Genomic DNA, 22,936 nt, shown 5'->3' with positions numbered 1-22,936 from the left:
GGTGACCTAAGCAGTCCTTTCCATCTCAAACAAACAAAATTGTGCAAAAACCCTGCACAATTTAAATATAGCTGGAAAAACACATTCACAATCTGAGATCCATATAGGTACTGCCTAACTATTTCAAACTTTCATGCTCCACTGTAATGGATCAGACAGTCCAGCAGGAATGCTCAGAGGAAGGTACACACAAAGTTTCTTAACTAGTGAGAAAAATTCTTGTTCTCTAAGAAAAGAAGGATAAAAAGCAAGCTTATTGCATGTAGCAAATCATGACATTTTCTTTAGATATTTACAGGCTCAATACCTGATTCTTAAAAAATACTAGGATTTTACTGGAGTATTGAGTATTGGGGGCATTAAAACATGTTTTAGCAAAAGAACTTTTTAAAACTCTGTAAAACTTATTTTTTGAACATTTCTAGAAGTGTCATGCAGACAGTAGATCATTAGAGTACTTATTGACTGCAATACCTTAAATCCACAGGAAATTCCAGTTAGACAATTTCTTTTTATCACGCAGATTTTACAGCTAGAACATTTCTCAGTTTTTACTTTAGTAATTTCTGAAATATATCTCACTAAGGGAACCTATTTGTTCCTTCTTGCAAAGGTTTCTGTGCTCATTTCTGAACTGCCACTCAGAATGACAGGTGTATTTGCACAAACTTTCCCTTTTTGGCTTGAAAAAGAAGAAAAAACATTGCAATATACATATTAGACATGCTAAGATGAAATTTCTAACCTGGATACAAATCCAAAGAGTTTCAGGTGCTCAGAAGGGCTGGAAGGCATCGGATTCATCAAGTCTCGGATTCGTGCTAAGCCAGCAATTCCAACTCCAACCACCACTGTCCCAAACATTTTGCTAATCTGTCCAAAAAAAAAAAAAAAAAAAGGCAACTTTTTTTTTTTCTTCTAACAGGGACAAACACAACTGGGAGGAAAGGTAGGAGAATGGATACTCTTGAACCCTGCTATCATAGCACGAAACCTTATTCAGGTGTCAGCAACCAGCTGAGATGTGATGCTATAGGCTACTGAGCTCACTCATATCCCATTGAAACGGGATCAAGCAGTTCAGCCTGTCATAGGACTGGTCTTGAGATTTGTATTTAACAGCTATTAAATCACAGCTCCAGCAAAGTTCTTCCTCTCCGTGAATAGAAAGTAGACTTCAAAAGTGAGACATTCTTCTATTTATATCACCACTTCCAAGCTGGAAAGGAGCCAAAAGGTTCTGCAAACCCAGCAGAGCTTTATATAAACCCTGCTGACTTCCTGAGTGTCTGCAGCACGGTGCCACACAGACAGTCTTCAGTGCTCAGCAGCATAGCTGGAATACTTTGGGACAGGAAGCAAAGAGCATCTTCTCGTTCCCCACGTAACCACCAGCACATCCTACAATGTCAGGCTGTAACCAACCATCTAATTTGATCAAGATGCTTGCTTGACATTTCCATGCACAAAGAAAGCTCTGCCATCTCTTTAATGACAAGCAAGCATGTCTCTAAGATTTACATCTCCCAAATGCAATTGCTGACACAACTGCCTAATACAGAGGGTGAAACAGGTATTGCACTCACTGGCTGAGCTGCTGGGCCTCTGGCAGTAAATTCTTCTGTTGGATTTATGATTTGCTGCTGATCTATGGGAGCACTTGGCCACTGATGAAACCTTTCAAACCTGCACTGTTCCAGCACCAAGGACTAGAAACACTTTGTAAATTAATTGAAGATTTACAGGAAAATGGCCTAAAATGAGTCAGGTCAGATCAGACCCTCTTAATTTTTTTGTTCCTTCCATCTCATGAAGGCATCCCTTCAATCTCTGTTTCTTCTGTTTCAGTCCTCTTCCTGCCACTGCCAATCCCTTCACTTGACCGAACCCTTTAGATTGTTTATATTACTTGGCTGCAGCCTTTCACATCTTTCTGAGACTGGGATGGGTAAATGGACAACCCCACTTAACTCCTCCTTGTGCCTCTTGTCTGACAGGATCACAGTGCAGCAGCAAAGCCATAAGTGACTGTTCTGGCAGTGCAAGAGGTTGACAGCTGCTGGCACAAAGGAAAAAAAATCCCCTCTCCCATCACATGCCATGTCTGTATTTTGTTTTCCTTTAAGCTCCTGCCTGTGGTGCTGAATGCCACTCACTTTATATATGCCAAAAAGATACAAAGGTAAAACACAGAGCAACATGTTTACTGTAAGAAAAAAAATTAGTGATCTATCAAAGAGTTCTCTAGGGGAAATACAGTGACATTTTATTACCTAGTATTTGAGGTATGGCATGGTGACACTATTCACCAGGGAAGAGAAGCGTGTACGGCTGAGAGCGCGGGGGAAAGGAGGGCAACGTGACCACAAAACTCATTTTCAGTACCACCTACAGGCAGAGCCCTGGTCTGGGCTCTCCATGACATTTGCTTTTCTCTATGGCCAAAGAGAAAAAGAGACAGACTTGCAGAATGACCTCAGCTGGAAGGAGTCCCAGAAGGTTGCCCAATCCAAATCCCACTCAGTTGCACCAGTGCCATGCTGATTTCTGATTGCCCCCATGGCTGGCAACCCTTCAACCTCCCAAGCCCCTGCCACGATTTTTAACCACTGTCATGGCAAGAACTTCTCTAGTATTGTAAGGCTCCAAACAACCTTGATCAATGAGGCTTTTTAAAGGGCTTACAGTTGTTCATGTACGCTGAGTTAGACGCACAAAAGAATTACTGAGAAGATATTCTCAAGAGGTCAAAACAACAAAAAATATTTTACTGGCACCATTAGAAAATCAGAGAAATTTGGCAAGTTAGTGCAACATTCCATCAACAGAAAACACTTTTCAAAGCATTAACTTGGCCCATTCAACTTTGCAAACTCTACACTCAATCTTAAGTTACTCAAAAATCCAAGAAGAGGTAATTAGAAGAGAGAGCAAGCAAGAAAGAAAAACAAAGATACAGAAAAAAACAAATACAGCTACCAGCTCCTGGGTTCCAGTGGAGTACAGACAGACATTCCAAGAGGAGGTACAGTCAAGACATCTGACTGCCTTGTGTTTAGCCTTAAATATCCCTTGGCCTTCCTGGGCCCTTCCCACAGGTGGGACTTCCAGTCATTTGGCCACTCAGGAGCTGAGCTAGGGGCTCCAGAGGTGGGCATGGAGCATTGCCTCTGGTGTACCAGGGACTGGCAGCCCCTGCCAGGCTGGGATACAGGCTCTAGGGTGGGGGTGTACAGGGCAGGGACTGCCTCACCAGGACAAGGCCTCACCTGCCCCTTCCTCCACACACATGCAGCCCCACAGCGTCTCGAGACATGAACCTTTTCAGTCTCTCATAAGTCCAGCTTCAAAAGAGCTGATCAGGAGCTTACTTCAAGTTCAGAAACTTTCAAGGTTACCAGAGTGTTAAGCTGTTAATATTTTCCCATTGCCTTCCACGGGATTGGGAGTTGGAGTCATACAGCAAACAAATTCCCCTGAACCTTCTACAGTCATGTTGTTTCCAAGAACAACAACAAAAAAAAAAGTTGGTTTTTTTTTTTTTTGCTGGTGAGTTGCTGACCTGTGCTTCAACAAAGTGGAGGAAGTATGGGAGCTGATCACCTTCTTCAGGGAACACAAAGAATGTTTATCTGCAGATGTTCAGGTAGCTGAACATCAATATTTTTGCCTCTCCTTTGAAAAAAGAATTTCATAGTTTCTTCTTCTGAGCATCTGATCTCCTCAAAACTAACATTTAAGAGAAGCGAGATGATTTCAAGCTAAGAACAAAGCCTGTTACTGTGCAACCTGTTGCCATAGCAACCAGCCATTTGGTCCAGGTCAAGGGTTCGGTGGATAATATACCGAAAGAGACAGCTACTAAACGTATGTTTTGGAACCTCTGCTTATACACGTAGCTAAGAGGAAAAAATGCTATGTTTGCATCCCTGCTGTGGCTTTTTATTACCCTTATTTTGCTCACACACCAAAATCTGCAGCCTCTCAGGGAGAAAAGTAAATTAGGTGTTTTTCAGAACTGTTACAAACCAGGTAAGAGCAGAACAGAGAATTCTCATCTGAGAGTCCAGATGAATAGATCAAAATTTACCTCTTCTTTCAAACCTTTACAAGCAGATAACAGCTACAATAATCTTTCAAGAACAAAAGCTATGAAGTAGGAAACCCAAATCACAAACTGCTCTGCCTGCCTTTCACACTTTTTTCTTAAAATCAGTGATCTCTGTTAAAGCTTTAACAAAACAGATTTCAGAGGCATTTTGAAGGCTGCTGAACTTTGGTTCCTGTCATACTGAAAAAAAGTCATACTGTAAGTGATAGAACAGTATATTGGCCAGTGTCCAAAAGCATTTTCTCTACCTTTTCCTAACTGTTTGTATGAAAACAAAGAGAGCTGATGAGAAGATTAGGAGTTGTCTTTCATGCTCACATGCTGTGACTAAGGAATGCCTCAAATCACAGCAGTACCCACCCTGGCCTGGTTGCAGGCAGCCTTGCCAGGCTCACCACAGGTGCCCTCTGAACTGGGACAAGGGTGCCACTGACTGCTGTGGGAGCTCTTCCCCACTGACAGCCAGCACAAGTAGCTCCTCTTACCAAGGGAGATGAGCCCTGCATGACACAGAGAAAGACAAACAGCTGAAGAGGATCATTATTCTACACCAATACATCATTGTACCATCACCCCTCTGCTCTTGAGCTTTCTGTGCTTCTGCAGCGTATTTCCTGCGTTAGATCTAGGGTATACTATAGGAATTAATAACAACAACAGTGGTTTATACCCAAATATTCTTGCAAAATTTAGCAGCAAAGCAGGAATATTTAGCAGCAAAACAAACAATGGAGTTAAATCCAAAGAAATCTGTCACCCAGCAAGTGTTGCTCCCCAGTGCAATCACAAGTGGGACCCCACATCTCTAACACTCACTGAGAAAAGCCTGAGGGAAGTGAGGCTTACCTTTGCTTTGTGCAACATCACTAAGGTCATGCATAGTAGTGCAGAAGCAAGCTAAAAGGCAAAACTGAGGAATTATCTCCCCTTCAAGAAAATTTCTCATGGCATGTCTAGACATTACAGAATGAGTATAAGCACCTTCTTCTGTGATATATAAAGAACTTCAGAACTCTTGTTCCCACAAATAGGAATGACTCACATCAGAAATCAAACTATTTTTTATTTAATGTCACAGGTAATAGCATAACTGATGCAGGAGGCTTTCCTGAAGCAATCTTTGTCTGGTGTTTTAAAGTGTACTGCTTCCAGTGCCAGATGTATCTTAAGACCAGCAGAAACATCACAGATAAGTCTTTAATCTGAACATTTGGAAGGTTTATTCACTTTTGCACACTCAGCAGTTGAACCATGAGTGTCTGAGCCTGGCTCCTGGAGGGATCCCCCTTGTACATATGAACATGCATGCAGACCCTCACTAGCAGAGCTTCACCCTGGCTCAGTTAAAGAGGCGAGCAGGATGAGACTGCTGGAACTGTCTGTGTTTCTGTGAGTGTTCTGTCTGTGATCTGTGTGTTGGGACATGTACAGATGGAATACATGGTGTGCATGTGTGCGTGTGTCAGTCTGTGTGCATGTGCTGGGAATACGTTTTAAGCCTAAATATTAATTGGGGCTATGGAAGTCTTGCCTCCTTCAGGCTATTGGATTCAGCCTGATCTTTTCCCCTAACAAAAAACTTGGTTGGACTTGTCACCAGATGGAAAATCGTCTGCATCTGGTGAGTTAGCACAGTGCTTATGCTTCAAAAACCACTGGCCTATGGAACTGCATAATACCCATGTTGTAAGAAGTAGTACTGGAAAGAGACCGGCCCAGCTGTGCCAAATTTTAGTAGTTTGCTGGGCAGTCAGGTACAACCTGGGGGTCACTGACCACCAGGGACCCCCAAAGAGACTCCAAGAAAAAATAACCTATATGTAAAGGGGAGGGAAAAAGTGTTAATGATTTCTGGGAAATTATTATCATATGCATGTTTATTCTCAGAAAATCAATGAATATATATGTAAAATACAGTATATAAGCAGGACCTTTTCATGCATTCAGCATGCATGTTTTTTGGAAGAGATATCCCCTCACGCATCGGGCCAAATAAAGAATGCCAACTTCTTAATGCTACACTGGTGTTAAGGAGTTTTTATTTTAACTGATTTTTGGTACAGACTGAAGAAGTTTTCCAGAGCTCCCTTCAAATGGATTTGTTGTTTAGACATTATACAAAATATTTTCTCTCTTACTGCAGCAGAGCCCTGAGATGAGGGTTGCAGAACTTTCCTCAACAGAAGATTACAGGGAAATAACAGATAGACAACAGCAGTCACTGTAAAATCATCAAGTGGAAAATTTGAGGTTTCTCTCAGCCCTAACTTTCTGGTTTTAAATACCCAGACCTGGCAGATGCTGTACTCAGGGTGTTGGTACATGCTACAACCTGTTCCATCACATCTTGCTCTCATTGTCTACCCTTAGCATGAAGCATCTGCCCAGAGCATAGAAAGCAGAAGCTGAACAGTGTGGATTCTGTTAGTGTGGTTATTTAAAAAGGAAAAACTCACAAATACTCCAATTTAGCAGGCTATTCAAAAGCATAAATACCTTTTTTTCTGCAGGAAATCAGTTATGCACTTTAACTTCTGTATATGCTGAAGTATCTCCGGAAGGAGACCCTGCACAAGTTCCCAATTGAAGATCTTAAATAAAAAGGCCTAAAAAAAAAATTTGTTTGAATTCAGTTAGCAGGACAGATTATTTTTGCTCTGCTTTTACTGCAACAGAGAGAGAAAAATAAAGTCTTTTGCAAGAAAAAGACAGTCAGAAAGGTAACCTCCAACAGGTTTCCTGTAGAGCTGTTTGTTATGGACTTAAATAACAACCCTGACCAGCACGTCTTCATCTCTCCCATCCATCTCTCTGGCCACAGCCTTTTGACAGGCACACCACCTCTGCTGAGTTATAATTTCAAGGCACCAACTCTCACAGAGGCAGAGGTTTGCCAGCAGGAAACAATCTCTCATCCTGATGGGCACCACTGTACTTTGGAAACAGCCAGAGGGGACTTTTCTTCCTGGCATTTAAATGCCACTTGAGCCATATGCCCGCATTGTTTTACATTTACAAGCAGGTTCACCAATTAAATTATGGTTTTCCAGCTGACTGCCAAAGCTGAAGTTGATATACTTACATTGATATATGGACAGATGCTGTGTTAAGCTGCCAAACAAGCACCTTTACTCTATTCAGCAGATGGCTGATAATGAAGCACTGCAGTTCTAACAGATATTCTGTCTCCAGCATTAATACCTGAGCAGGAGGAACACTTTTGTTTAAACACAGTTCTGCTAACCCTGGAGTCTGCAGTAGTCCTGACACCCATCATGTGGCTGCTTTCCAGAGCCTGCAACTCCATACTTGAAGCAAAACCAACTCACAAAAGTAATATAAGAAGTACCATGAGAAGTACTGAAAAAAATCTGAAGATCTGGTTTTAATATGTGACATATTCCACACTGTGGAGAATTGAAACAGAGGTTCTGTGATGTACACGCATGGTTAAGAATGACCGTTTTGTCTTGTTCTCTTGCCTGTAGTCGCTCTTTGTGATTCAGATTTGGTCGCTAGCCTGAAGACGAAAAACACTTTTAAAATAGTTTCTCTACATATCTCTGGGACCTATCTTCAGTCAGACTCATTTTGTTTGAAACTGAAATTACATTTCAGTATACCTACACTGCTAAGTTTGAAACTATCCAAGAAAGTACTGAGCATGCTTAGGGGCACCTGAAAAATTAATCAGACATAGACATGAAGGACTCCAGTTTTTATTTTATAAAAAATCTCATTAAAAACGATTAAACCCTTACTTATTATAAGTTTCCAGGAACTGCTCTGGACTGAATAACAGAATTTCTTGTGAAACTTCTGGTGGGTAAATAAATAATTGCATATAATTGCAGCCTCATCACTGCTACTTTTTAAGCAAAAGGCTGCTTGTATGTAGCTAATTAGTATATGCCTAAAGCAAAAAGAGCCACAAAGTCTCCCGAAAAGGTGTTTCAGGTTTTAAAGTTCTATAACAGCTTTTGAAAGTGAATTTGACACAGTGAGGGGAGAGGGAGAGGATTTTAACAAGCAAAAAGTCAACTACTTTGGAGTAAAATCCATTCAGGAGAACAAGCTATGTTTTGGAGCTATCAGTGATTCACAGACCCTAACTTTCCAGGTGACCAACCAACAGTATTGCTACACTACCAATCTGTGCCTAAGGAAATAAATAAAGCTAAAAGGCCCAAATAAAGCTAAAAATGGTACTAACTCAAAAAAAAAAAGGGGAAAAAAAGCATGAAATATCCTCCACCACATCTTTGACTTAATATCTGCATAAACACTGAAGCTATCACAAAGCTAAACTCTGCCAGGTCCCTGGGGACCATGAACCATATCCCCTAGCTTTCCTGCAGAGCAATAAAGCCCCCATAGTAAAGTCTCTGCACAGGTAAGTGTCTGAACACTAATTATTGAGACTCTGCTTAAACCCCTATTTCATAGAAAGGAATTGCTGTTTCATGCTGACTCTTACACTGTTTAAAATTGAGGGCTTTTTGTGGTTTTTTTTTTTTTCAAAAAAAATAATTGGAGAACTACTCATCCATACCTTCATTTCTGGGAAGAAAATGAAGAGCTAATCACAAAATTGTAGATCACAGGACAACCCATGAGACATGCCCAAGAATGTCAGCCCACTCCCTTCCCTTGTTTATACTGCTCATTTTGTTTTTGCTGTGTCACCCACTGAGAGAAGAGGCTTCTCCACCTCACTTGATAGATTGACAAATGCTTTGCAGATAAACTCTAATGCCAGAAGATGTTTCCAACCTTTTTCTATAACATGACTGAAAATGATGATGAACAATTACAGAAAAATGTTCTGAAATACTATCTTAATTACTACATCTGCCCTTGCATTTTCCTGCCAATTACTGCAGTCCTTTCTACAACCTCTTTCTTCTTCTGAGGGCCTAAAAAATGCAGAGCTGGGCTGGGCAGAAGCAGGAAAGCTGAATTTCCAGACTGTATTCTCACTTTATGACAGAAGTTCACTGGCTGACCCAAGGCAAGCAAACCACACCGTTTTACCTATCAGTCCCAGTTCCAGAACAGTGGGAATCCCTCTATTCTGTAAAGCACTCTCAGACCTACTGACAATAAGTGCAATGCAAGAAGTAGGTATTATTACAACCTCAATTCTTCACTACAGGAAATTCCACACAGATCAGATATGACTGTATCTAATGACTATAAAACATGACTATAACTAAAATCTGCACTGAAATATCTGTATAAAACAATGCCCTACAATAAACAAGAAAACACTAGGTTTCTTCTTTTCCTTCTCTTGTTAAATTAATTTGAAACCCAAATCCTAAAAGGAATTATATGCTTGCCTAGCTTTAATCACAAGTAATCCCATTGATCTCCATGAGAATACTCCTATGAGCCCATTAAGAAAGAAGAGCTCTTGCTGTTGACTGTAATATTAGTATGCACAAGAACAAAACACATATCCAGCTACAAGCATGTTCTTTTAATATCCTTATGGACTCAACCCAACAGATGATACCTATCTTCCGGTCCACTAAAGGCCACCGCATCCCAGACCTCTAACAGGCTGACCTATTTTGAGAATTTGCCAAACAAATAAAAAAGCACTCCTACTACACACTGCAGTCACTATAAAGATACTTCTTACCATGGCTGATGAAACCCTCTGCCTGCATTGATAATATGACAGCAACTCATAACACTGAAGGCCTGCCTCATACTCTCTTCAAATAAAACAATATACACACAGAATTTAGCTAGTCAGACAAGTGTACTTTTTTTACCTGACTTTCTCATCCCCTAACCCAGAAAAGAAAGAAGTCGTCACCCTTCTAAAATAAATTGAGGGTGATATAAAATTGTTTTCTTCATTAATAGCTAGATTGAGATAACTTGGGAAATAGATAAACTTTCGCATAATGTTGCAATCTTAAAAATTATGCCCTTTCACCTCTGTTATTTTATCAGTCTACCACTCAGTAGGGCCTGAAAAATAAAATGGTTGTTCTCCATTCCCATTACTTTTTGGAAATCTCCAATGTCATAAATTGCTTGAAAGCAGGGAAAATCAGGTTTTGAATGAAGAGGAAGGATTGCAGTTACTCCCTCCTAACTTTAGAGCTCAGTTGTTTTCATCTTAATGGGCAACACAACACTCAAGAATCACAAAGGCCAGCGTCTCTCTCATGAAGAGTTAGTCTGCAATTCAATGTGCTTTAGCAGTTAAGTAGTTGTGAAGTGCTACTCATCTGTTAAAATTGGCCTAAGAAAGCAAACACCTTTTCCAGGGTATCAGCCACTAGAGGGAGTATTTGGTATTTTACCTCAAACCTGATTAAAAAAAAAAAAAAAAAGTTACAGAAAACTGCAACTGCACATTAGGTTCCCTGCAAAGTGTTTCAGGAAGGACAATGCTTTATTTGTGTATAATTGAATACAGTGCAAAAGCAAACCCCACGTCTCCCAGTTCCTAGGTTTACCCACATCAAACCTTGTGATTCCTGCGAGATGTAGTTTTATATGCCAAGAAGACGGTTAAAACACCACTAGTTTTGATGTGACTCTACAGTTAGTCAGCTTTGAGCATGCCAAAGCCTGAACCTTCAAGCATGCCAAGGTAGAACCTGACATACTCAGGCTCACACTCAAGGTTTAATAAACAAGCAAAAGAACGACTTACAAATTGGTTCTTATTCACAATTGTCTGCCTCTTCACAGATTCACCATCACCAGATTTACTGCTGCATAAAGTCTCCAAAAAGACCCCAAAAACCTGTAATTAAATTGGCCAACTTCAACAAACTAGAAGATTTTAATTGGCTAAAGCCACTTTAAAGCTACCATTTAAAACATGTCTAAAGACAGAGGTACACATATTTCCATTCCTGAACATGAATGTGCAATGAATACAAAAGTAATAAAAAATTATAAACCGACTTGATGATTTGAGTTCACACAGTTCCATTAGCTGGAGAAGGGCACAGGATGGATTGTGCTAGGATATTAATGGCATCATAGCTTCTACATACTGTGTTAAATCTCATTGGTTTGGGACCAGTGAAGCTGCTGGCAGCTTCAAAGACCCTTTCCAAAAATCTATGTAAAAATAACTATAATTGGCTCATAGACTTAAACATCACCCTTGCCTTCTTCACTTTCTTACAGTCTCCCTTCAGAGTTGTGAGCTAGGTTTTAGTGAAGCCGACTGCCTGTTCAGAGGAGTATTTTAAATGCACAGCTTACTCAGAACTAGCATGGCCATGTAACTGGGATAAGAGAACCCAGTATCACTCTCCTTTCCTCTGCCAAATTAGTGTGGACTATTTATTTACAACAACTGTGGCTGAACAAATGGATAATATCCTATCACAGGCAGGACCTGCTCAAGGATTTGCTCTGCAAATATTTCTTTTCCCCTGATTTTACTAGATTGTACCCATCCCATTTTTTCTGCTATATTTTAGTGAAATGATTTAATGGTTACCCTTGTAAGAGAAGAACTTTATCCCCACCTCAAGTTCATGTCCTTAACTGCACCATTCCTTTAAACAATTAAAGAGGCCACTGAGTTCTGAAAAGAAGAGAGTGGTTTTACTGAACTACCACCATCTTGTGCCACTAACAGTAACATAAATGCAATTCTAAAACGTCACAGCAACCCTGTTCATTACTTTATTCAGCCCTGCTCCCTTTTAAAATGTCTGTCTAAATCCCTTTTTCTCTCCTTACCTTCTGCTAACTAAACTCAAGATACCATTTTGAGGTTCTGGGAAAGCCAACTGTAAGCTTAATATTTATTATTTAAGTTATTCACATCTCAGGCATGAATGTGACCCCTCCACAAAACCAGTTTTAAACACAAAATGTATTTATCATTAGAAATTGAAAACACAAGGCACCTTACATTAATACGATAAACACTAACAATACAGGTGGGCATCTTAAGTTGTCACTGCTTTACAGATGCCCATCTTAGACATTAGATACTAAATCTCTGTTCTTCCATCCCATGGTCAGACTTGAGTACCTAAAGGCAGAAGCAGAACCCCAGCAGCTCAAAAAACGTGAATGACAACTGTCTGCAACAATCTGTCTTCAGATCCACTGGTTTTGTTTATGATCAAACTGAGTTGGACAGAGAATGTAATAGTGTGGCCAAACAAAAGCTTGAGTCAAACTTAGAGATCACAAGCCATTTGACTACACTTGCTGTAAGGCTGGATGGCTTTTGCTCCTGATGGATTTGTTCTGCAGTCTGGAATAGGAAAGTTTATTCCAGATAGGCATATAAGCAAAAATAAGATCATTTAGGAGCTGGATATTAAAAATAATAATCATGAGCATGCGGTAAAGGAATGTACTTTGCACTTTTTCTTAGAAGAGCAGAATGGTTTGGATTGAAAGGAACCCTTGAAGATCATCTAGTCCAATGCCTCTGCTATGAGTGTGATGTTTCCCTTTTTCCCATCACTGGGGCCTTCACCTGATTGCTATGACTTTTCAAATATAATGGAAAGTGGCTTGGCAACTGCATCAATTCTTACTGCTCACAATGATTCTCTTGATGAAAAAGGCCATCTGTCAGTACGGCTGTATGAGATCCCATGGGCAAAAGACGAAGAGTTGATGTCTCATTTAGTAGTCATTTAACCAAAAGAAATTTGAACTCTGGGGTTATCCTCCCCTTCATGCTTCCTTAAGAGTTGATAACTTAAGAGCACCTAGGGTAGGAGGTCCTTCCCTCCTGTGCTTAAAGGAAAATTTTGTTTCTGATATTACAGGCCACTTGATGGTGGGGAAGGCCCAGCCATCCCCAAGCAAAAGGAATGGGTAACATGCAGCATACCAGCAGTTGTTTCTGAAAGGGGCTCTCTCTGCCTACATGAACATAAAATAAAATGGGAAAAAGGTGCCTCATACATCTCCCTTGTGCAAAATTCAGCCTTCTTCAAAGATTAAGGGAATTAAGGCTGTGTCCTTGAGTGTCTTTGAGTATCCTTTCTGATGACACCTTATCAGAAAAACTGGGCTCAGAGTAGCCAGCGAATTACACGGCCACATCCCCTGCTTGCAGGGCAAGAGGAGAAAGGAAGCTCTTATCTACCCTAAAACAAAGGACCAACCACTTTAAGCCCTGTTTATATTATCATATAATACAGCTATTTTTATGATTCTTTTGCTGTGTCTTCATTGTATCTATAATGTGAATGTCACTAGGTCAGGCTGTCACCAGGACCTATTCAAGAAGGACTGGGCTGGAAACACATGGCAGAATACTACTATTTTTAATAATAAGTAGAGTCAGGCAAATGACCTATTTATTTTGAAAATAGTTATTCAAGAGCCCTCAGCCTTAAGGTCTCACTTCAGATGCCAGGCATATGAAAACAGGCAGTATATCTTAATTTGCAAATATCAGGCTAATTGCATGGACAGCTGTTTCACTTCTCTAAGCAAATAAGGAAACGTAAAATAGACTAAAAAAAAATCCAAATTAAAAACACATTTCCTAGGGCAAACATTTTCAATAACTGCTGGGATTGGTTATCCTGACTTCTGGATGATGAACCTGAGACATCTCAGATGGCCCAGTAGTGTTTTTAACAGATACTGCACTCCAGGACTGCAAATCCAAGTACTCCGTACTTACCAAAAACAGGCCAACCTCTATCTTACACTGAACAAGAATGAAAGTAGACAAAGCCCAAGATGACCTCCAGTGCCAGAAGTGTACCACTCTGGTTTATAGCCTCATCACTTAACCATGAATTATCAACAGTATAGAATTCTTCTTTATCTACATTCCAATTATCTGAGTATCTATGTTCTTCATAGATTTTTGCCACTAAAGACTGAAAGCTTTAGAGGAAGACAAAAGCCAGGAATTAATTTGCTGACCCCATCCAAATGTTATAAATCTGGTTTAATGGTAACAAAACCAAAACAAATAAATAAACAACCCCCCACAACCCCCTCACCTCAATCCTTCACACATCTGTATCTTCTGTCACCAAGACCAAACCCTAAGCACAGAAAGATCTCTACCAACATGTTGATCCCACTTTCAGCTGCACACAGTTGTGCTATGTCTGAGAAAAAAACAGCTAATTATTCCAAGGACAAGTACGAGCAAGCCACCGAGATCGCTATGTTCATCACCAAGTAACAGACCAGTGTGTTGCTAATCCGTGTCAGAGCCTGCAAAAAACAGTAAATACCAACTAATGGTTGCTTTCCCTAGCAATAGAAAGGGTCACAAAGCTTTATTGGTTCTAACATAGCAAAGAAACTTCCATGATGTTTTAACTAGAATGGCTGTGGTCTCAACTTACCCCTCACATCCTGTACTACTTCTTCCTTTCTGTTATGGATTATTCAATGATTCACATTCTTTCTGGCAGCTTTTCTTTCCTCCCATTCACAGAACAGAGGTAATGACTAAATGATAAAAATGCCTTTGTACCTACACACTTCACTGAGAGGAAAAGCTAATAAACACTGTAACATTACTTGAGCCAGGAGAACTTCTTATTTTATTAGCCACTGTTGTGCAGCCCTTAATTTAGCATTTAGGTTAGTTACTATAACAGGAACATTAGCTGCCAGAAACAGGCTCATTTTAACTGGTTAATAAAGCCATGCTGAGAGAAAGAAAAAAAAGACACTCATGCTAATTGCTCAGCTTATGTTGTTAAAGTGGTGGGTTGTACTCATCTGGAGGAACAGGATTAGCAAAGGCATATCATTATCTTTCCCAGTCAGGTGGGTTTTCTGCAATGTTTTTTAATTAGCACAGTAGATCTCTGAGTTGCAAACATTAGTCTAAGGAACATTCAAGTTCAGTTAGACAAGAAGGCAGAGCTCTTTTTGCTTAAAGAGTAGAGAGTAAACAAGTCAAATGCATTTATCTTTTTTTTATAGTTGCACTTATTTTATAAAGCTTTTAGTAAGTCCCACACTTTGGCTTTACAGGCATGAGAACATTTGCCATGGTTCAAGGCCAGCTCCAGAGGCATGAGACAGCTCCTCAGCAACCTTTGTTCTGCTAAGTTACAACAGCGCATGGATATCTCCAGAGTGGAGTTTTGTTGATTTGGGGTCAAATTTTTCTACTACAAGATTAAACTGCAAGAGTGCCTTGGCTTTTGGACTGTTTTTCTTTCCTAAGCCCCATTGCTTCCCCACTCAGGGAAGAAACCTTCTTAATGTAAGTTCTTTTAACACACTGAGCACTACCTGCAAGTTCCAGAAAGATCTGTGGTTGCCTGAAAATTCAAGGTGAAAGTTATCCACAATCTTGCATATGTTGATGTTGCTGTACCGCTGTGTAAAACACAGGAACTCCTTCCTCACAGCATTATTCTCTCACTACCACATCCATCCAAACTCTGTTAGTTTCTCCACTTCTTCCCAACCTTGTTTAGTTTTATTTCCTGTTGCCTGACTCTGCTTACATAGCCAAGGATGACAGTGCAGAGAGAGCTTTAATGGACCACAGTAGTGATAATAGCAAACACTCTCTGAAGCTTCCTACAACTAATCTGCACAACATAGAGTACAATATTCCCTCTACAAGATGGGTGACACTCAGGTGACTTTGGATTCATCATTAAAAAGCAAAAATGCCAATGTGCGCTCCAGGCCTGCATCTTACTAAAGTCCTGACACCATGATGTAAGATGGAAAACAATTCCCATTTTAATTTGAAAACTGGACAGGTAATTTATCCATTTACCTTCCCTTGTTTTGACAAGGCCAGTTAATTTTTAGTGCAGAGAGCAAAGTGGTTCTGTTCTCACCTGCTGAGCTTAGTTTTCAAAGTCTGTGGATAGAGCAGATATTTTTCATGACAAAAAAAAAAAAAAAAAAAAAAGCCAACTCTGCCCTTTGACATTTAAAATTAAGTTGCTTAGAGCTGAATGGGGTGGTCTTTTTGGCTCATGGGGTTTGTGGGGTGAGGAGTGGGTGTTGAAACATCCAGTTAGCACAACTGGGAAAATAATGAGGACACTAAAAATAAGAAGTTAAAAACTACAAAGGCTGAGTCTCCTTTTTAGCTCTACAAAATAAGTATTGCCAGTCTTTTAAGAATAACACAATACTTCCTTGAATTAAACTCCATCTTCTCACAAACAGTAACTCATTTCACTCTTTGAAGAAACTGAGAGATCTGTATCAGAAAAAAAGTTTCCTGAGCATGTGGATATAAACCCAGGAAGAGGAATGCAGAAAAATCAGCACTCCAGAATAAGTGAAGTTTCCTGATCCAACAGTAAGAAGTATTAAAGTATTTTATTATTGATTATTATTATATTAATAATATTTAATTAGAATTTAATTATTAATAATTATTCTCTACGTGGTATGCACTACTTGTGACAGTTTTTAGTAAGACTAACTAAGGCTTTCTTATATATGCTGAAAATAATTTAAAATGTTAAACCAATGCTCTTTATGACATGAAGATTAAGCTTCAAGTTGGATTTACATTATTGAAACATATTTGTCTTCATTTTCTCATTTATTGGCACAAATGACAGAAAGATGCTCAACCACTATGCTACTGATTTTTGGCACAATGTCATTCTGTGTTCACATCTGTAGCCATAGATGCAACAGCTGAAAGACTATCTTTATCGCACAAAATTTAATTTGGGAAATCAATGCAAGGAATTGGAAAAAAAATGTTTCACATAAAATCAGTTCATTAAACTGTTGCCCTAATTAACACGGGTTGTTTGGGGATTTTTTAACAAGCTCCAGCACAAAAGTTCAGCAAGATGCCAGGAGTTATATAAAGGCTGACCTTGTCTTTTCACTGTGTCTTGACTGAGCATTGATGCATCTTTTTTCTTTTTCTAACCTAGAGATAAGTGACAGAACATAAAGTAAGTGTTAATGTGTCTTATACATAGATTCCATACCGTATCTGAGAACATAAGAATCACCTTCTCCTACTAAAAGCTGTCTGAAATACGGCCCCAACACGTCCTTTTACGAAAGGAAAATATTCTCATTCCCACTGCACGCATGGGTAAACTGAGGTACAGCCTGCTTCGTGGTCTAATGTTTCAGACGGGAGCATCAAATAGCTACAGCAAAAATGAATTTTCACAGGATTGGAAGGAAGCTCAGCACGTCTAAAAAGAAGTCCAGTTTGTAGGAAAGGGTTTTACATGACCTCTCACTCTCACCATGCAGTGCCCTGGCCACTCCAAGATGCTACTCGGCTACTTCCCCATCATTTACAGGCTAGTACTCTGCTTCACTGCAACCTGGACATTATTCCATTCCCCCTTTTTTCCTTTCTCTCCGCTTCCCCCTCCCCAGGTGGTGACCCAGGTGGTGGAGGGTGTCTTTTGAGCAGCTGGGACAACGTGACTTGCGGGACTCCCCCAAATCCTCCACAACCGAGGGGGAAACGCTGGTGACGAGCAATCCTAGGGAGGCGAGGAACAGAAAACGAAACTCCTGCTTCCAAATCCTATTTACAGCTAGAAGGGATTAAGTAAGAGCCACTAACCTCTTCAGCTCGCAGAGGAGAAACGTGATCCTGTGTAATTCTCTTTCCTCCCTGCAGCTCCTTCTTATACAACGCTCCGCAGCTGCGGCATATCAGCGCCCGCACGCCCTATCGCTGCGGCGGCGGCAACACCCCCTCGGCCGGGAATCCAATAAGGCGCTGCAGGGGCGGGCTGAAGCCGGCGGCAGACGCTGAGGCTGGAGCTTCCTCCGCCTTAAACACCCGGGAAGCTGCACGTGGCTGGCGAGGGGCTGGTACTTCCCCGGCTAGCTGCGCAAGATCGCCCCGATAAGCGCAGTGGTCCCTTCGATTTAGGGTGTCCCAACCGATAAACTACACATCAGTAAATCCTCTTTATAGACTTAAGGTGCCTCAGTAGCTGCAGCCGTTGAGAAAGAATAGGAAAAAAGGAATTTAAGATTATATATGTATTGAAATCAGTCAAATGGAATGCCGAACTTACAGACCACAAGGATGTTTGGCAGAACGCCCCGGACAAGGCCAGAAGGAGGAATAAACAGGGGCAACACACAGTCTAAAGTGCCAACTGTGTGAAAGGTGATTTTGGCTGGGGGAGAGTGAAAACACTGACTCACAACCCACGGAGTCTAGAAGAGGAGCCCACTGACGCTAGAGGAGGAGGAGACAACATGTGGAATAATTGACATAACTGAGAGAATCACTTTACCCCTAGAATTACAGAATATTCAGAGTTGGATCGGACCTATGAGGCTCAAGATGTCCAATTCTGAAGTGAATGACCCATATGAGGACTGAGCCTACAACCTTGGTGTTATCAGCACCATGCTCTGACCAAACTGAGCTAAGAAGACATTATAACTTCTATTAATTAACACTAATAAATGATAGACCTATGCAACTTGTAGCCAATGAATACTGATATGTTTGCTAAAATGTATAAATAATGTAGAGTTTTGATGATTAGGGAGCTAGTGTCTTGTGGGTTACCACCTAGCTTCTTACTTTGCACAAACTAGAATAAAGAAATAGAGATTCCTCTCCTCTGGGTGTGAAGTGGCATTGCACACTGGGTAAGGAAGCCATGTTAGGGGCAACAAGTCAGGCACTCCCAGAGCCCACTCGAGTCATGTCTGCAGACCCTGTGTCACGATCCAAGCAGGAGTCGTGATAGGTTCATGTGATCTCAGAGTGCAAAAAGTACTCAAGGGGACAACAGTTTAATCATACAACAAATGCACCTTTATTGAGTGCCAACAACACTTGCGATAGAGGGAATGAGAAAGGAAAAATAGGATGCAGAGCGAGGAAAGGGGGTCAGGGGGATATAGCTGCCAATGGCAGAGATGTCCTCGTGGCATGGCGTCTGGCCAGTGGATCTGTCTTCTGTCTGTGGGGAGATCTCAAAGTGTCCATTGCATGGGGAAGCTTTTATAGTAATTTCCGAAGCAGGGGGCACCCAGCCAACCCAGGCAGAAGTGGGGCGCACCTGGCCAACACAGGCAAAAGTGGGGGGCACCCAGCCAACGTGGGGGGAGCACCCAAAAGTCATTGTGAGGAGGCTCGTTGCTCTGGGAATCAGGTGCAACCATTCAGATCAGGCAGGTTTTGGACAAGCAGGTCTGGGCTTGGTCGCTGGTAAGCACAGGCTGTCCAGCCGTCTACTGTCTTCGTACAGGTTCCCATGGGAACCAGCTCTGGTCCAGTAGACACACCTGCAGTTCAATGCTTGGTACACACACACAAACCATGGCTTAGGTCAGAGCCCCTTGCACACAGTCCCTTTCTTGACAGAGGTCCTTGACGAGGGTCGTGAGGCAAAACCAGGAACCTCCGGGCCCCGACTCTCACACCCTGGTACATCAGCAGTGCTTGTGTCTGCCCACCTGCAGCCATAGGGTTTACAGTTGCAGGATCAATCCGTGCTCAGGAAATTGGGAATTTCAAGAGTGCCAAGTGGGAAAGAAATCATTCTGTCCTGGCTTTGTCCAAGCAGGAGGCATGCAGAGAGCAGCTGCTAGAACAGCCCAGGCTAGGTGTTCGAGAAGCTCTTACTCAAGATTATTTGCTCTCTTTTTCTACTACAGGGATTGCTTCCTGGCAGACCACATACTATGCATAAGCACTAGCTTTTTCTTGGAGAGACACCTTTTACCCAGATCTTACTCCCAAACCTCTTTACATGCCATTTCTTATCTACATTCAACAGGACTTTCAGATGCTCCTTTTGGGGCTTGGAAGATAAAAGCCTGTGAGGGTACAGCTATTTCCACTGGAGGCCAGTAGTTCCTGCAATGAACAATGTATGGAATGAGGCTGGTCTGAATTCCATAGATCTTTACATCATGCTGATGGTACAGTACATACAGTAGAACCTAAAACTGTGTTACATTGCGACTACAGGCGCAAAGGATAAAATTCTGTACCCTGTCATCTCAAACATATAGTAGAAATACCTCTAGAGAACCTTTTTTTGTTTCGCACACAAGTGTGCTCAAGTCAACCTGTTTCTGGTAAACCTTGGAGTGTGCTGTGTAAAGTAGTCATACCAAAAGAAGCCCATCTTCTTCCTATAGAAATTAAAAATCCAGTGCATCTCTGAATTCTTTAAAGTCTTTATTCTAAAATTCTGCAGGTTGGGATTTTGAGAGTGACACACCCTTCTTTCTATATTTTCTCATTTCTGACCTGTGAACTTCCTCATCAGAAAGATTACAGGAACCTGGCCTCCTCCCAGCTATATTTTGTTTGCCAGAATCACATTTTGTGAGCCAGTGATGAAGTTTTAACTATTGCAAAACTTCCGTGGTCTAACATTACTTCAACTGCACATAGGATTTGTGATGACACTACTATGCTGGTTGTTTCAAATAAATTGTATGATGTTTCAAAACTCTTTACATCCCTTCTCAAACACATTGTATTACCATAGCCTAAAGCACTAATTATGCCTCAGCAGCTTTAATTACAGTTGTTACACAACTGAAATAAGGAGGAGCTCCTAAAAGTAACTGAAAAATCATACACAAAACTAATGAGCAGGAAGTTTAAAGTCTGAAAGTCTTCAACATATGTGTGGTATTACATAAAGGAGGATTGGCAGACCAGGAAAAAAATATTTAAACATATACATCATGAGTTCAATACATGGGACAGATAATGATTAGCATGTGACTGTATGCGTACCACAAAGTAATGAATCAATTAGCATATGATAGGGAACCATAATGCATAGCAGAACATACAAAAGAATGCATGTGGGAGTGATTAGAGGCAGAGGTAATTCAGAGCCCTGGGATTCAGTAACCATGTTCCCATTTGTACAGCCACACGATCTACAGGATGTGGGACCTGTTCACTCTCATAATTAATTTTGCCAAAAAAACCAAAACCAAAACAAAAACAAAAACAAAAAAACAACCAGAAAAAAACACCAAAAACCCAACAAACAAAAACACCACAACAAAACAAAACAAAACCCCACCTTCTTTCCAAATGTATCAGATCCCAAAACCAATGAAGTGGCACAACACACAGCCAAACGGGACAGAACAACTGCCTCTTTCCATGCCACGTGTAGTTAGGCTAGCTTAAACCAGTCCTGTCCCTACCTGCTGCTTGATCCCTAAATTACAGCCTCAAGCTCCCTCTGCCATAGGATTATCTATTTATTCACGCAGCTAGATAAAAACCATAACATTTAAATGAGCCCCAGACCTAGAAAAGATGGGGAATGGGGAATGGTTCCTGTACAGCTGGGAGGAGATTTGGGCTCTACCACTAGTGCTGGCACCTGATCACTGGCAACATGCACGTTACACAACTGGAGAAACCTTTTACAGTCAAGCTGGGGTGGCAGAGGGAAACTGGTGGCTCTCCCAGCTCCTGAGCACAAGGTGAGAAAGGAGAAATGGTATTACCCATTACCTTGAAATGACATATCATAACAGAGGAAAGGGAGGGGCAAAGGCACAATTCTGAGTTCAATCTAGGCAGCATAGAGAGTAGACAATTCAAATCCAGGTGTGAAACATGGAAAATGCCACAGGTTATCTGGTGGGGGACAAGGCTCCAAAAAAAAAACAAACCAGAAACCACAAACCAGACCTTCAGTGTTTGAATTCTCTGAGATGTATGATTCTAAGAAGTTACTGTGCACTGCTGATAGCCTCTTCTCTGCACATTCCTCATCTTAGCCCATTTCAGGGCTCTAGGAAGCCAGGCGAGGGCTTCTTTCTGCTCTTGCCTGAGCTGAGACCAAAGAGCCTTGCGGTGCCTGGGGCTGTTAGCAGGAGAGCTGGCGAAAGTCACCCCAAGCCACGCGGCCTTGCCCTCCACGGCTCCAAGGACACAAGGGCAGAAAGCTGTAGCCTAAGCTGTATTGTACTAGCACCTTGTTGAACTTGTCTGTCCTCTGGCATCACGCAGGGTAGCCAGTGTAAATGTGAGCTGCTTTCTTAGGGAATTCAGGCTTTGCCCACGCTGGGGCCTTGCTGAAGGCAAAAGCCCAGGAAGGGCTCTCCCTTGTGCTGCCAGGGCCATGCAAGGCCCCAGAGCGAGAGGGTGTTTCTTGATTGCCGGGATCCCATCCTCACAGTCTGGCCTTGCAGGTTAGCAAAATGCACATGGATATCCTGGCACGTTGCAGCACTGACTTGCACTCTAAACCTTCCCATTTTCTACAAGGAGAGTTCTGATTTTTCCTTTTGCTTGGAAGGGGATGGATTCCCTTGGTTGATGTACTTGACAGAAAGGTTCTCCTCACATGGAAACGCCTCCTGGCAGCCTGAAACTCTTCTGCTCACCAAAAACCCATTTTATCCCACTGGATCATGGGAAGCAGAGTGTCAAAGTGATGTGTGTAAATGGAGTTGAATGGGACAGTTGTGAGTTATTGTTCAGTGGGGTTGTTGAAGCTGGGCTTGTGTTCAGAGTTTGGGTTTTTCCCTTGGTGATAAGTGACCATCGGGGGGGGAGCTTACAGTGGAGGAGTAACATCAGGGAGAACTGGACTGGCTCACAGCGGCAGCCAATCACTCGATGCACTTCCCCAATGATTGGACACAAAGGCACTGTCGGCTTAGGCAATAAAGGACCCCTAGACGGGAGCCAATGAGAAGGGGCACGGTTTGGATCCACCAAGAGGCCCTGAAAGGGCTCCCCCAGGGAGGGCTGGGGTCTCTGGCGGTACTGGAGAACGAAGGAGCAGCCAGCACTTGTGCTGTTTTCCTTTTTTATTAGAACTCTGCTTTGTGGCTGGGGACCTTGGCTTATCCCAGGTCCCTGTTTGCAGTTGTTGTGTTCTTCAACATAAAGCCAGTCAA

At 41.6% G+C, this 22,936-nt stretch overlaps 1 protein-coding gene across 15 annotated transcripts in view; it reads right to left on the bottom strand.

Moving 5' to 3' along the window:
• BLVRA (biliverdin reductase A) overlaps window positions 1-17,792 on the bottom strand; it is a 28,879-nt gene extending 11,087 nt beyond the window's left edge. The window contains exons 1-5 of one of the 15 annotated variants that reach the window (XM_063405600.1): window positions 17,634-17,785; window positions 16,917-16,973; window positions 10,791-10,883; window positions 6,608-6,717; window positions 746-873 (exon numbers count right to left, since the gene is read on the bottom strand). In XM_063405600.1, the coding sequence (XP_063261670.1) occupies window positions 746-864 (119 nt within the window). In that variant the 5' untranslated portion in view covers window positions 865-873; window positions 6,608-6,717; window positions 10,791-10,883; window positions 16,917-16,973; window positions 17,634-17,785. Of the gene's footprint in view, window positions 1-745; window positions 874-4,471; window positions 4,612-6,607; window positions 6,718-10,790; window positions 10,884-14,088; window positions 14,240-16,916; window positions 16,974-17,633 lie in introns of those variants that run through there. The other 14 variants (XM_063405665.1, XM_063405656.1, XM_063405581.1 and 11 more) reach the window with 14 other exon arrangements.
• Window positions 17,793-22,936: the final 5,144 nt, after the last annotated feature.

The sequence above is a fragment of the Prinia subflava genome, chromosome 1, assembly GCF_021018805.1.
Source record: "Prinia subflava isolate CZ2003 ecotype Zambia chromosome 1, Cam_Psub_1.2, whole genome shotgun sequence".
NCBI lineage: Eukaryota > Metazoa > Chordata > Aves > Passeriformes > Cisticolidae > Prinia > Prinia subflava.
Note: the sequence above shows the minus strand (reverse complement) of the source record. Positions and strands in the feature narration are given on the sequence as shown.